The sequence below is a fragment of the Anopheles funestus genome, chromosome 3RL, assembly GCF_943734845.2.
Source record: "Anopheles funestus chromosome 3RL, idAnoFuneDA-416_04, whole genome shotgun sequence".
Taxonomy (NCBI): Eukaryota; Metazoa; Arthropoda; class Insecta; order Diptera; family Culicidae; genus Anopheles; species Anopheles funestus.
In genome coordinates this window covers 73,058,845-73,073,745 of record NC_064599.1, presented here as the reverse complement: position 1 = coordinate 73,073,745, position 14,901 = coordinate 73,058,845, and the positions used below count along the sequence as shown (strand labels likewise).

Below are 14,901 nucleotides of genomic sequence, written 5' to 3'. Positions count from 1 at the left end.
TTGTTTTGATTAGCTTTAAACCTAGTTTGCTTAATAATCTGCAAACGAATTGGTTAATATTGGTTAAATTATTAATTTTCTTTAGAACCGATCGGTGCTAAACCTCCGGTACTGTCGGTGGATAGTAAAAAAATTTGGATGGAACGTCGAATGAACACCAGCGTAGTGTTTTTCTGCCCTGCTCAGGCGTACCCGGTAGCTTCATTCAGGTTAGCATTACACTAATGCTTGATTTGTTTCGTTTTTGTAACCATGCTCGTTATAGGATTTGAGTACTAAAGCTCATTACCCTATTTCTTATGTTTAGAACCGATCGGTAGTAAATCCCCATCGTTCTCCAATGATGCCGTTACGGTTGCGGTCAAAGCTGCAGGGAATTCAAGTACCGCATTAACATGCCAAGCCCAAGCATTCCCAGTGCCGGTGTTCAGGTAGTTAGGACACGTGACTAGAGATTATCTTATACCAACATTTAGGATTTTACGTCATACGCCTAGGGCAAGTGTGATTGATGCGACATTTTATCTTCAATCAATCAATTTCTCACAGAACCGATCGGGAGTAAAGCTCCGTCTCTTTCGTCGGAGGCGATCGCTGTTGTAAGAGCGGCTTCTAACGCCACAATGGCTTTATTGTGTCAGGCACAGGCTTTCCCAGTTCCAGTGTTCAGGTATTTTGGGGAGAAAAAAATATGTTAATCACTTGTCTATGTAGCCTAGTATTGCGTAAAAAAGGTGTGCCCATGTTGATTCACTCGTTGTAGAACCTATCGGAAGTAAGGCTCCTTCGTTTTCTACTACCGTGATCACGATCATGATGACACGGATGAACAGCAGTGTCGCGTTGCTATGTCAAGCGCAGGGTTACCCGACACCCGTATTCAGGTAGGCACAAGCGCCTATAAATTTAATTAAAATGTTTTAAGGTTTTGTCTTTTGGAAAGACGCTCCATTAATTCTTCCCCATTTCGTGTGTGTTTTGTTAACTTAGAGCCGATTGGAAGTAAATCACCTTCCTTTTCGACGGATGCTATGGCATTTGTAAAAAATTCTGTTAATGGAACGGTGGCTTTGCTTTGTCAGGCACAAGCATTTCCCGTCCCTATTTTCAAGTAAGTTGTACGTCTTAATTATCACAAAGTTCATTGTTAGGTTACTTATCCCAAAACATAAAGGCATGATTGAGGTATGATTTGATCAAAAATCGTATTGATTGTGGTGAATTGTTTGAATTCTTCACTAGAACCAATCGGAAGCAAGGCTCCTTCGTTTGGGTCGAATATTATGACATATTTGGATATTAGCGAGACTTCAAGCGTGGGTTTGTTATGTCAAGCTCAAGCATACCCAGTACCGATATTCAAGTAAGTGCAGTGTATCCTATCCCAAAGTTTACGTTAACAAAATAGTGAAGATTCGGTTTTGATTAAAATATATCATTTTCCAATGATCGCTCACGTAGAACCGATTGGCAGCAAGGGACCGTCGTTTGCTACACATTCTATGAACTACGTGGATAGCTTGCTAAATCAGACTGTTGCGCTGCTGTGTCAAGCTCAGGCGTATCCTGTCCCAGTATTTAGGTAGGCACCTTCAACAGGGTACCTTGACAATTTAGGCAGTTTGAAGAAATTCATTCTATTTACTTTTAAATGTTACGCTTACAACAACGTAGAACCGGTGGGATTTAAGCCTCCTAGCTTCAATAATGACGCTTCACAGTTTGCACTGTCGTGGGATATTGGAACGCGTGTTACGCTACTCTGCAATGCCCAAGCTTTTCCAGTACCGATCTATAGGTAATGCTCTGTTTCAAGTTCTGAAGTTAGATTACAAACAGTGGTACCCATTTCTTTTCTGGCATAGTAAACTCGTTTCTATAATAATAGCGTTGGGTATGCTATATTTCTTTCACGACTGAAAAAAAACTAGAGCCCGTCGGATTTAAGGCACCTTCCTTTAGTAACGATGCGGCTTTGTTCATATCTTGCGTTGAAGCTGGAGAACGGCTCACCTTACTATGCAACGCACAGGCATTTCCCGTCCCGGTGTATCGGTAAATTTGAGTGATTATTAATTTCCCTACCTACCATGTGCATACCATTTCTAGAGCCTATTGGATCGAAAGCACCTACATTTGCTTCCGACGAGAATAGTAGATCATACACAAAGATGAGCGATCATAGTTTAGCTCTTTTCTGTCAGGCACAAGCATTTCCAGTTCCCATTACTAGGTAGGTTTTATACTAATTGGGCGATGCTTTATTGGTGTACTTTTACGGTTTATAAAAGTTAAGGAATCTTGAGCACTCTAATCTCTTGGATGATTTCTTGCCTTCATAAAGCATAAAACTGTGTTTCATAGCACCTTAAAGTATAGAAATAATATTATTGTCATACGTTTTTGGATGGCAAAGAACTATTTTTAATGTATCGCTAGAAACCCTGTGATATTGAATATCTAGCAAGTCTTCAGGCGATCTGTGAATTCAGGCGATTTACTCAATTTTCACAAACGCAGGTTGTGTTTTACGAAAACGGTTTTATTAATTATTTGTATTCTATATCAGGGTAGCCTAAACTTCAATGTTCAGGATTGTTTATAAAAGGTCGATAAATATGTTATATTTTCCTTGTTTTGCAGAGCCAATTGGTTCAAAAGCTCCAACATTTCCTTCTGACGCTCGTAGCATTACGTACAATAAACCAAGCAGCACGAGTCTAGCACTGTTTTGCCAAGCGCAAGCATTTCCAGTACCAATCAGTAGGTACGTCCTCATTAAAGATCATTGTTAAAGCGCAATCCTATCCTAACATGGTGATTTATGGAGAGGACATTTACAGATAGTTCACAGTTAGCTTGGTTACTTTTTTTTCTTGCAGAACCGATCGGCTCAAAACCACCAACGTTTAATTTTGACTATAAGAAACTTTATTTCGTTAAGCCAAGCAACACAAGCATTGCACTGTTTTGTCAGGCACAGGCGTATCCAGTACCGGTGACCAGGTAGTAATCCCATCTTCATTCCTCTCATTCGGGCACTATTGGTTTTGATGGCATAAATGCCAGGTGGATATCAGTAAGATAATATTTTAATATCTTTCCTAGAACCGATCGGTTCCAAGGCACCGACGTTTTCGTTTGATTCGAAAACGTTTACCTTTATGAAGCCGAGCAATACGAGCGTTGCACTGTTCTGTCAGGCTCAGGCTTATCCGGTTCCAATCACAAGGTAATACTATCGCTCATTCCAACAAATCTCAGGCAGTTTAGTTACAGATTAATAGCAGGTTGTGATTTTCACGACACATTGTTTCTCTCCGTTTAAGAACCAATTGGGTCAAAAGCGCCCACGTTCCCGTCCGATTCCGGAACTAGTTCTTTTAAAAAGCCTGCAAATTCTACGATCACGCTCTTATGTCAGGCACAAGGGTTTCCTGTTCCGATAACCAGGTAAAAACCCCCACTTCTTCAGGCATTTTGTTTTGGTTAAGAATCATTAATGTTCATCCTGGTGTCCACAAGAATGTAAGATCCTATTATATTTTGGCTAGAACCGATTGGTTCGAAGGCTCCCAGTTTTTCATCTGCATCAAGGACGAGTTCATTTGTTGAACCTAGCAGTGCAAGTTTGGCCCTACTCTGTCAAGCTCAAGCATTTCCAGTTCCAGTAACAAGGTAACCCAAATGAAGAAACAGTATTCAGGCAGTTTGGGAATATCTTAAGGGATAGTTTTACAGGTTTTATCTAACACTGTGCATCAATTTTGTTCTACAGAGCCCATCGGATTGAAGGCTCCTACATTTTCTTCCTCTTCCCTAAGTAGTACGTTCAAGTTGCCGAGCAATGCAACTATTGCTTTATTTTGTCAAGCTCAGGCATTTCCCGTGCCGATTACAAGGTAACTCCCATTATCTGGTATCCTCACCAACATTCAGGGTTAAAAGGTTTCGTAGGTGGATAGTTTATTGTTTTTTTTTCTACTGATTGTTTTCATATGTGTTAGAACCTATCGGACTGAAGGCACCATCTTTTGCAACAGCACTATTAAGTGGATCATTCAAGTATCCTAGCAATACTACATTCGCGTTGTTCTGTCAAGCTCAGGCTTTTCCGGTTCCAATTACAAGGTAGGCTGGTAATAGCAGGTCGTTTACTTTGGTAGCTCTACTTTGCAGCATATCGGGCAATTTGTGAAGATAGTACGTTAGATTTTAGACGTGAGATAGTTCAATTTTGATTCATTTAATGTAACACCTCAGAACCTATCGGACTGAAGGCACCGTCCTTTTCCACCACCGCTCGTAGCAGTTCTTTTGTAGAGGCCAGCAATAGGACTTTGGCTCTGTTTTGTCAAGCTCAAGCATATCCGGTCCCCATTACAAGGTATGTGAGTGATTGACTTATCAAGTGAATTAGCCGCATCCACGTTCAGGCAATATTGTACTTGTTTCAGAATTACCTATATTCTGAGCTTCATCAATTTCATCAATCATATTTTTAACTTTTTCGGCTGTTTTATAATAGAACCGATCGGATCTAAGCCTCCGACGTTTTCAACTGACTCCAAGATTAGCATGTTTGTTAAACCGAGCGACTCAATTGTGGCATTGTTCTGTCAAGCACAGGCATATCCGGTACCAGTGACAAGGTACAATAAATATTTACTACCTGTTACCTTAAGTTTCAACATTTAGGCAAATTACTTCTCCAACTATTAGTTATTAGAGAAATAATTCTTCTTGAGAAATGAACAAAAAAATAATTTATTTTTGTATATTTACGCAATGGATTAGAACCGATCGGATCAAAGGCTCCCACATTTTCGTCCGATTCAATGGGGAGCATCTTTAGACGGTTTAGAAATACAAGCTTTGCCCTGCTGTGTCAGGCACAAGCTTACCCAGTGCCGATTACTAGGTTAGTGTTCAAAGCCACAATATATTGTCGATGTATCAGGATATTCGTTCGACAAGCTCTATCATCCCCTCATATGAATCAAAATTAAAAATGCACAGAATTGATAGTAAGCATCACGCAACACATATCGCCAACATCAAAACTACGTCTATTCGCGCAGATTTGCTCACTTGTCGTTTTATATTGTTTATTAAATTTTTCTCCGGCTCCCATCGACACAGAACCCGTCGGTTCCAAACCGCCAACGTTCTCGTCGGAATCAAAGGGAAGCATTTTCGACAAATCGGCTAACAGCAGCTTTGCGTTGCTCTGTCAGGCCCAGGCGTTCCCGGTTCCAATAATGAGGTAAGCGCGCGTGAAACAACACAGGACACAATCAGCAATGCTTATCACGATCACTCTGTTCGTTCGGTAGCACACGAAACAAGACGTATAAACTGAAGTGAATAACCAAAATGGAAGGCGACATTGGAATATGGCCACAAGAAATACGTACAATGAAACCAAATTCCTGCAATGAAATTTATCAAAAATGCGAGTCATGCGGTCATGCTCGTCGATTTGTAACACTTCTATGTAGATAAGCATAGCTGTAACATTCGCTTTTTTTATTTTATTTTATTTTTTTTTGGTTTTGTTATCAGCATTCCTTACGTTACATTATCCCTGTTGTTTTGGGTAACCTGCTCGAATCTTTCTCTTACACTCTCTTCTTTCTTTTCCCGCAGAACCTGTCGGCAGTGTTGCACCGAAAATTTCCGGGGACCGCCTTCAGGAAATGCGTGTAACAAGTGCGCAGGATTTTGCAATACTCTGTCTTGGGCAAGCCTTTCCAACGCCGGCCTTCAGGTGATTGCTGATAAGTGCTTTGATTTTGATTGCGTTGTGTCTTGTTTCCGTTTTTCCGTTAACGTGATTAACTTGCAGGCGCATCAAATTCTCTGTGTGTGTGTTTTGAGATATTAAAGAACCGAGCACAGGACGTATGCTTATTTTCATCCCCGTTTCTGCGTTTTGATGTTGGCGATCATTTGATTTGAGTAACAGTGATTTCTTCTGTTTGTTAACGTTTGTTTTGCACCGAAGCAACTTATGCTTTTAACACCATACGCTACCATTAATACCACATTCAGCCGGTTGTTGAGATTTTTGTTGAGGAACAGAAAACGGATTGAATAGGGCGGAATTATCAGTTATTTGTATTTTAATCTTTTAGAACCAGTAGGAAGTGTTGGACCTAAAATATCCGGTGGACGACTGCAGGAATTGATCGTGGAAAAGAATACGAGCTTTGCATTACTATGCCTAGCACAATCCTTTCCGGTGCCGGTGTTTAGGTAATAAAGATCCTTTACAATCGTGGCTTTGATCGGTGTGTTCGTTGGAGGCAATTTGTTTTGATACGCTAAACATTACAGCGAAACAGTGTGATCTGACTCATACTGACAAATGGTTACATTCATTCTATCGTTAGAACCTGTCGGCAGTGTTGCACCAAAAATAGCTGGCCATCACTTGCAAGATTTAATGGTTAAGGCCGAAGATGATTTTGCCATACTCTGTCTCGGACAATCCTACCCGACGCCCAATTTTAGGTATGGTCGTTTTATAATACGTCTAACGTCTTACGTCTAAACAACGTCTAACGTCGTTACGTTTAACAGGCATACTGAATATCCCAACGATGAGGTTTTAGGTTTTACGTTCTATAGATCTAAAGACATGCATTTAATAATTTCCTCGGTTTGTAACATCTGTCCAGAACCGATTGGGAGCGTTCCTCCGAAAATATCTGGAGGACTATTGCAAGAAATGAAGGTGAAAATTGGTCAAGATTTTGCCATCCTCTGCTTGGGTCAATCGTTTCCAATGCCAAGTTTTAGGTAAGCGATAAGTATAGACCACTCTTGGACAGTGTATGTGTGTCATTAATATGTGTGACACTAGCTGCAAACGATGAATTGCGGATAATTTTGCAATTACACCTTTGTGTTATCAAGGTTAATTATAACGCTTATTTATTAAAAATAAATATAATAAATTTCAGATTATTGGTAAGTATGGAGTAATGAAAGTAAGATCACTGCGAAATTATTATAAAATAGCATATTATATTAAAAAACACACACATTTAAATTATTAGTTTTGATTGTTACATAAAATTCCAAAAATGAGGATCCTGATCTTGTTCCGAAAATCTCCATTGTGATCTTACTTTCATTCTCTTGCAGGTAATTATTTAGCTTTAAAGTATAGAACATACTAGGGCTAGAACTGATCGTCTTACTAGGATAAAAAAGAAGATTTTCATAAACCAAAGTACATATATCATAAGCTATATTCCATAGTCATTTGAGCTTATTTGTTAAAATTTCTTGTGTGCTATTCATTGAGTGTCACTATCTTTGATAGTTTTCATTTTGTTTCAATTGTGTTTTGTTACGCTTACGAATTTCCTAATTTCGTTCCGTTTGTATAAAATAAATATTGAATTGAGTTTGTTTAAGTTTTTAAAGTGGACTATGGAAAAAAGCTGATCAACTGCGTAAATCACAACTCGTTCACATGGTGTAAATTCTTGCTTCATTTTTCAGATGGTACAAATACATCGAAGGAACACAGCAGAAGAAGGCCGTTGTATTGGACGATCGTGTGAAGCAAGTGTCCGGCACACTCATCATCAAGGATGCGGTAGTAGACGACTCTGGCAAGTACCTGTGCGTGGTGAACAACTCGGTTGGCGGTGAAAGCGTGGAAACTGTCCTGACGGTAACGGCACCGCTAGCGGCAAAGATTGAACCTCGCACACAAACGGTAGACTTTGGTCGTCCAGCAGTCTTTACGTGCAAATTCTCCGGCAATCCGATAAAAACCGTTTCCTGGATGAAGGATGGCAAATCACTCGGACACAGTGATGCAGTTTTGCGCATTGAGTCGGTGAAGAAAGAGGACAAGGGCATGTACCAATGTTTCATTCGCAACGATCAGGAAAGTGCACAGGCTAGTGCAGAACTCAAGCTCGGAGGACGTTGTAAGTATAGTGACTAAAGAGAATATGACTAATGCAAGTTCGTCAAACACTTTTCGAATATTAAATATTTTTTTCTAGTCGACCCACCGATAATCCGTGAAGCATTCCCAGAGGAAACACGTCACCCAGGACCGTCGGTGTTTTTGAAGTGTGTGGCCGGTGGAAACCCAACGCCTGAAATCAGCTGGGAATTGGATGGAAAGAAAATTACGAACAGCGAACGCTATCAGGTCGGACAGTATGTGACGGTGAATGGTGACGTTGTGTCGCATTTGAATATTACATCGATCCATTCAAACGATGGTGGTCTGTACAAGTGTATGGCGAGCAGTAAAGTCGGTGTTGCTGAACACTCAGCGAAGCTCAATGTTTATGGTCTACCGTACGTCAGGACGATGGAAAAGAAAGCGATTGTGGCTGGCGAAACGTTGATCGTCACCTGTCCGGTAGCAGGATATCCAATCGAATCGATTGTTTGGGAACGAGGTAAGTTGGGAAAGATTTTTTTTTGGAACTCGTCATATTTTAATCAAGTTTCGTTTTATTATTGTAGACAACCGGCAACTACCCATCAACCGCAAGCAGAAGGTATTCCCGAACGGAACTTTAATCATCGAAAATGTCGAACGAAACTCAGACCAAGCTACGTACACCTGCGTGGCGAAGAATTCAGAAGGATATACCGCGCGTGGTACACTGGAAGTGCAAGTTATGGGTAAGTTGAACGATTCATTATTTACTTGCGAATGTACGAAGTATGTGGAAATGGTACCGACAGTTAAGTATTTCATTGGTTGTATTACACCCAATGTTGACGTTTACTGAGGTTACTGTATTTACTTTACTTCAATTCGTAAATAACAAGATGATAAATGTTGAATGTACGTGAAATACGATTAAGTACTAGCAAAACAGCAAGATCGGTGAATGTTCTGTTGCGAGTAACTAATACTATTCGATAGTTATATGTTGAACAAGAACGGCAGAAGGGATAAAATAACTTCTACCTAATGATATGATCGCACACACACAGTTCTGCCGCAAATAGTTCCCTTTGGTTTTGGCGAGGAGCAGATAAACCAGTTTGATATGGTATCTACTATGTGCACCGTAAACAAGGGCGATATGCCAATTGAGATCGTATGGGAGTTCACTCCAACGTTTCCGAGTCCAGGAAAACCGAGAAAGCTGTATACCAACGACGGTGTACTGATCAGTCGGACAAGTACGCGTATAAGCACGTTGAGTATTGATTCAGTGCGTGATCGGCACAGTGGAAATTATACTTGCATAGCCAAGAACCAAGCAGGAATGATGGAGTATACGGCAGTACTTTTTGTAAACGGTGAATGAGCTTAGTACAAAGCATTAGATTTCAATTTGTTTTTGCTTTTTTTCCATTATTCACCTCATTGCGATTGATGTTTCGTGTATGTTCTTGGAGAAATAGTTAGCTTGATATTATTTACAAAATGATAAGACGGGGTTAAACTCACGCCGACGATTTACCAGTTATTCCACAGATAGTTCCGTTCGATTTTGGCGAGGATGCGGTGTTCGCTATGGATATGGTATCGGCGACGTGCACCGTTAACAAAGGCGATCTACCGATCGATATTGTTTGGTTACTGAATGGGCATAAAATTTACTCCAATGATGGAATACTTATCAGTAGGCCGAGCCCACGGTTGAGCACGCTCAGCATCGAGTCGGTACGGGATCGGCACAGTGGGAACTATAGTTGCATTGCCATGAATCATGCCGGTAGCATGGAACATGTAACACCGCTATTGGTGAACGGTTTGTGAAACGTTGCAAATCAGATTTCCTTTCATGCGCTTGCCATGTACCATTAACTCCTTCCATCGCCTTCCACAATCAGTAATGTAGCAAAGCGTTGTAGTTCTTCCACAGATAGTACCGTTTGATTTTGGAAGTGAAGAAATTTTCTCCCTTGACACGGTATCCGTGTCGTGCACGGTCAGCAAAGGTGACTCTCCGGTTGATATACGTTGGCTGTTTAACGGCAACCACCTAACTACAAACAACGGTGTACTAATCTCAAGACAAACTCAACGCACAAGTTTCCTAACGATTGAATCCGTACGTGATCGTCACACGGGAAATTACAGCTGTATTGCCGAAAACCCGGCCGGGCAGGCTGTACACACGGCATCACTGTTTGTGAACGGTTCGATAATTATTCTATCGTTATGCTTGTGTTTTATGATTCCTTTTCCAAAAACCAAAAAAAAAACAGTCCTTCCCCACATGCTTCCGATCGAGTTTGGTAGCGATATAATCTTTTTGAACGATATGGTCACATCATCGTGCACGGTGAACAAGGGTGACTTCCCGATTGATATCTTCTGGAAGTTTAACGATCGACGCATTGCGTCCGAAGATGGTATCACTATCAGCCGAACAAATCAACGAATGAGTGTGCTAACGATCGAGACCGTACGGGATCAACACAGTGGAAACTATACCTGCGTTGCACAAAATCGTGCCGGACAGGTGCAACAAACGGCCCTGCTGCAAGTGAACGGTTAATAGCAAATGATCATATGTTTAAGCGTATCTGTTAGCTTTCCTCCTTGCATCCCGTATCAATATCCTGAAGCTAAGACTGTTGTGTGCTGTACTTTCAAGTCGGACCATCGGTGTTTCCGTTCGATTTTGGTGAAGAACCCGTCGACATGATGAATACGGTTTCGATCAATTGTGTTGTATCGAAGGGCGATACACCGATCATGATCGAGTGGCTATTTAACGGCAATCGCGTAACGACGAACGATGGCATTAATATTATGAAGAGTGGTCAAAAGATTAGTATACTTTCGATCGAATCGGTACAATCACGCCATGCCGGAAACTATACCTGTGTTGCGAGAAATAAAGCAGGAGAGTCACAGCATACGTCGGAACTGAAAGTGATTGGTAATAATTCTGTAGGATGTAACAATGCACGTTTAATTCCTCTCCTTCATCAGGTACCTTTCGCCATATTGTGGAATATATCGGAAGTTAGGTAGCTTTTAGTATCGTTAAAAACTATTTCTCTAAAACAAACTATCACTACAGCTGTGCCACAAATTATGCCCTTCGAGTTTGGGGAGGAACCATTCGATTCATCCAGTACGGTTTCGGTACAGTGCGTCGTAACGAAAGGCGATGTCCCGATCGACATCGGGTGGATGTTTAATGGTAGACGTATATCGAGTAACGATGGCATAACCGTATCGAAGCTGGGTCAGAAAATGAGTACGCTGTACATTGAATCCATACGTTCGCGTCACGCGGGTAACTACACCTGTCGTGCCAGCAATGCAGCTGGAAGTGTGGAACATAGCTCGGAGTTGAAAGTGATCGGTAGGAGTCATTCATTTCGTTCTATCGATTGTTGATTGTTTTCCCTTGTTATCCCCCTATCCCATGTGCTGTCCTTTCACAATTTTAAATGATGCAAATAGTGGTTCCAATCATACTGCCGTTCGAATTTGGCGAAGAAGCGTTTGATAGTGGTAGCACTGCATCGGTAAGCTGCATCGTTACCAAAGGCGATACACCAATCGACATTAGCTGGATGTTCAATGGTCGCCGCATAACGCTAGATGAGGGAATTTTGATTACCAAAGGTGGTGGCAAAATTAGTATGCTTTCGATAGAGTCGGTACATTCACGTCACGCCGGAAATTACACCTGTTCGGCAAGGAACACTGCTGGCAGTGTTCAGCATACGGCAGAATTGCAGGTTATGGGTAAGCGTGTGGGAAAGTCTTCCTTCTTATTTCCTTCGTTTGTTTTTGTTTTCCTCTCCTGGTGTCTTCCATGTTGTGCGATTTGTTGTGGGCAATAGTAATTCCCTTAATATTGCCATTTGAATTTGGAGAAGAAGCATTCGACACGGGCAGTACGGCATCGGTAAGCTGTATCATTACGAAAGGCGACGTACCGATCGATATCGGTTGGTCATTTAATGGTCGTCGCTTAGCAGCGAACGATGCTGTGATGATCACAAACAGTGGTCCAAGGATTTCGATTCTTTCGATCGATACCGTTGACTCTCGGCATGCCGGCAACTATACGTGCCATGCGAATAATCGTGCCGGTAGCACGAAGCATACAGCAGAGTTACAGGTGATGGGTAAGATCGGTTGTGATTTTTTCGCTCTACATAATTTTTCCTTCGTTTTTTTCACTCCTTCCATCTGTACGAAAAGTTATTCCGATCATTTTCCCGTTCGAGTTTGGTGACGATGCGTATGACACAGGGAGTACGGTTTCGGTTAGTTGCATCGTAACGAAAGGTGATGCACCGATCGATATAAGCTGGATGTTTAACGGACGTCGACTGTCCTCTAGCGATGCTGTGTTGATCAATCGCAGTGGGAATAAAATTTCCATATTATCCATTGAGTCGGTGCTTTCGAAGCAAGCCGGCAACTACACGTGTAGTGCACGTAATCAGGCAGGGACAGCAGAGCATACGTCGGAGCTTAGAGTGATAAGTAAAGAGATGTGCCTTATATAGATGTGCGTTTTTCCCCCCTTTCCTTGTATTCCATTCTTCACCCTTTGGCTGTCCGTTGTCGGAACCCGGTTAGCAATACCCATTATACTACCGTTTGAGTTTGGCGACGAACCTTTCGATACCGGTAGCACCGCGTCTGTAAGTTGCATCGTTACTAAGGGAGATACACCGATCGACATTAGTTGGTTGTACAACGGACGACGCATCGCAACGAACGATGGTGTGCTTATTATGAAAAGTGGACATAAGGCGAGCATGTTAACGATAGAATCAGTTCACTCTCGACATGCCGGGAACTATACCTGCCACGCGGCTAATAGAGCCGGTGAGGTGATGCATACGTCGTTGTTGCAAGTGATGGGTTTGTCAGAATTTAGTCTCTTTTATAGTTTTATATTTTTCTTTTTTTGCTGTATTTATCATAAATCCCTTCCAAAATGCTTCTTCTCAACTCAACTAATTGTTTCGGTATTGGTTGTTGATCGTACGTCAAGTTCTGCCTGTAATTTTGCCGTTTGAGTTCGGTGAGGATGCTCTCGACGAGTCAAGCATGGCCACTGTGCAGTGTGCTGTCACGAAGGGTGACACACCGCTCAGTTTCAGTTGGTTGTTCAACGGACAGGACGTGTTGTTGGGTGAATCGGGTATACTCGTATCAAAGAGCGGCCAGCGTATAAGCATGCTAACGATCGAATCTGTCCAATCGTACCATGCGGGGAATTATACGTGTGTTGCTAAAAATGTAGCTGGACACGCGAACCACACTTCCGAGCTAAAGGTGATAGGTAAATAGTAGTGGGATTTTTTAAGATCTACTTTTCGGTTACACTTCTTCCTTTAGTTCCATTCCCCTATTACCTTACTCTGTGTTTTCCCCCCGTCAGTTAAACCCCTCATAATGCCGTTCGAGTTTGGAGACGAACCGTTCGATATGCTCACTACGTCTACCGTGAGCTGTGCGGTGATCAAGGGTGATACACCGATCGAAATCAATTGGATGTTTAATGGTGAAATTGTTGATTCCGGTGACGGTATAACGGTTACAAAGTCGGGTCCAAAAATGAGCATTCTTTATATTGATTCCGTACAACCTAGACACGCGGGAAGGTACACCTGTGTCGCACGTAACAAAGCTGGATTCGTCGAGTACAGCTCTGAGCTGAAGGTTATAGGTTAGGATTTGTTTTCATTTTATCTTCACCATTTGCAAACATTTGAAATCCTTTCTATCCGTCCACCATTAACTCCCTTCAAAGTTCTCCCAGTGTTGCTTCCGTTCGAATTCGGCGATGAGCCGGCTGACGTGTTGAGCACTACGATGGTTAGCTGTGCGGTCGCGAAGGGTGATACACCGCTAGAAATTGAGTGGCTATTCGAGGGGCGTAAGATTGAAGCGAGCAATGAGATATCTATTACGAAAAGTGGACAAAAGATCAGTATGCTATCGATAGAAACAGTACAGCCAAGGCACGCCGGGAACTACACGTGTCTCGCTACGAATCGAGCTGGTGCAATAGAGCATACGTCCGAATTAAAAGTTATTGGTAATTAATGGGGGAAAACCTATTGCGTGTTGCGGAATTTAATTGTGTACCCCATCCCAAAACCCTCAGAACTTCCCTAATTTTCCATATATGTCACACATACTCCACATAAGTTCCGCCCATACTGTTGCCGTTCGATTTTGGAGAAGAGCCTGCGGATGTCCAGAGTACCACATCTGTTAACTGCGCTGTAGCAAAGGGAGACCCACCGATAGAAATCAACTGGATGTTCAACGGTAGCAAACTGTTCACATCTGATGGTATTCTCATCACGAAGAGTGGCCAGAAGATTAGTTTCCTTTCGATAGAATCGGTTCAGGCACGTCATGCCGGGAACTACACCTGTGTCGCTAAAAATCGTGCTGGTTTTGCTGAACATACCTCAGAGTTAAAAGTTATTGGTAAATTAAATGCTTTCAAGCAGTACAATATATTTGTTGTTGTTTAACTCCTTGTTCCAAGTACTTCCAATTCTACTCCAGTTCGAGTTTGGTGATGATATGACTAGTGCAACCATTTACGTATAATCCTTATCTTCCTCAAATGTTACACCTACTTCTCATAAGTTCCACCCATACTGTTGCCGTTCGATTTTGGAGAAGAGCCTGTGGATGTCCAGAGTACTACGACGGTTAGCTGTGCCGTAGCAAAAGGAGATCCGCCAATAGAAATCAACTGGATGTTCAACGGTAGCAAACTGTTCACATCTGATGGTATTCTCATCACGAAGAGTGGCCAGAAGATTAGTTTCCTTTCGATAGAATCGGTCCAGGCACGTCATGCCGGGAACTACACCTGTGTTGCTAGAAATCGGGCGGGTTTTGCTGAGCATACCTCAGAGTTGAAAGTGATTGGTAAATGCATTATTTCA

General features: G+C 41.9%; 1 protein-coding gene across 43 annotated transcripts in view; it reads left to right on the top strand.

Moving 5' to 3' along the window:
* Positions 1 to 14,901, top strand: part of LOC125767942 (Down syndrome cell adhesion molecule-like protein Dscam2) — a 54,444-nt gene that overhangs the window by 17,657 nt on the left and 21,886 nt on the right. For 14 of the 43 annotated variants that reach the window (XM_049434936.1, XM_049434968.1, XM_049434959.1 and 11 more), the window contains 3 exons: positions 7,516 to 7,952; positions 8,031 to 8,438; positions 8,506 to 8,667. In XM_049434936.1, coding sequence (XP_049290893.1) covers positions 7,516 to 7,952; positions 8,031 to 8,438; positions 8,506 to 8,667 — 1,007 coding nt within the window. Of the gene's footprint in view, positions 1 to 85; positions 210 to 763; positions 885 to 2,109; positions 2,234 to 2,643; positions 2,768 to 3,329; positions 3,454 to 3,554; positions 3,679 to 5,142; positions 5,267 to 5,649; positions 5,771 to 6,683; positions 6,805 to 7,515; positions 7,953 to 8,030; positions 8,439 to 8,505; positions 8,668 to 8,985; positions 9,298 to 9,464; positions 9,753 to 9,855; positions 10,144 to 11,036; positions 11,325 to 11,811; positions 12,100 to 12,175; positions 12,464 to 13,370; positions 13,659 to 14,143; positions 14,432 to 14,596; positions 14,885 to 14,901 lie in introns of all 43 variants that reach the window. The other 29 variants (XM_049434976.1, XM_049434967.1, XM_049434974.1 and 26 more) reach the window with 20 other exon arrangements.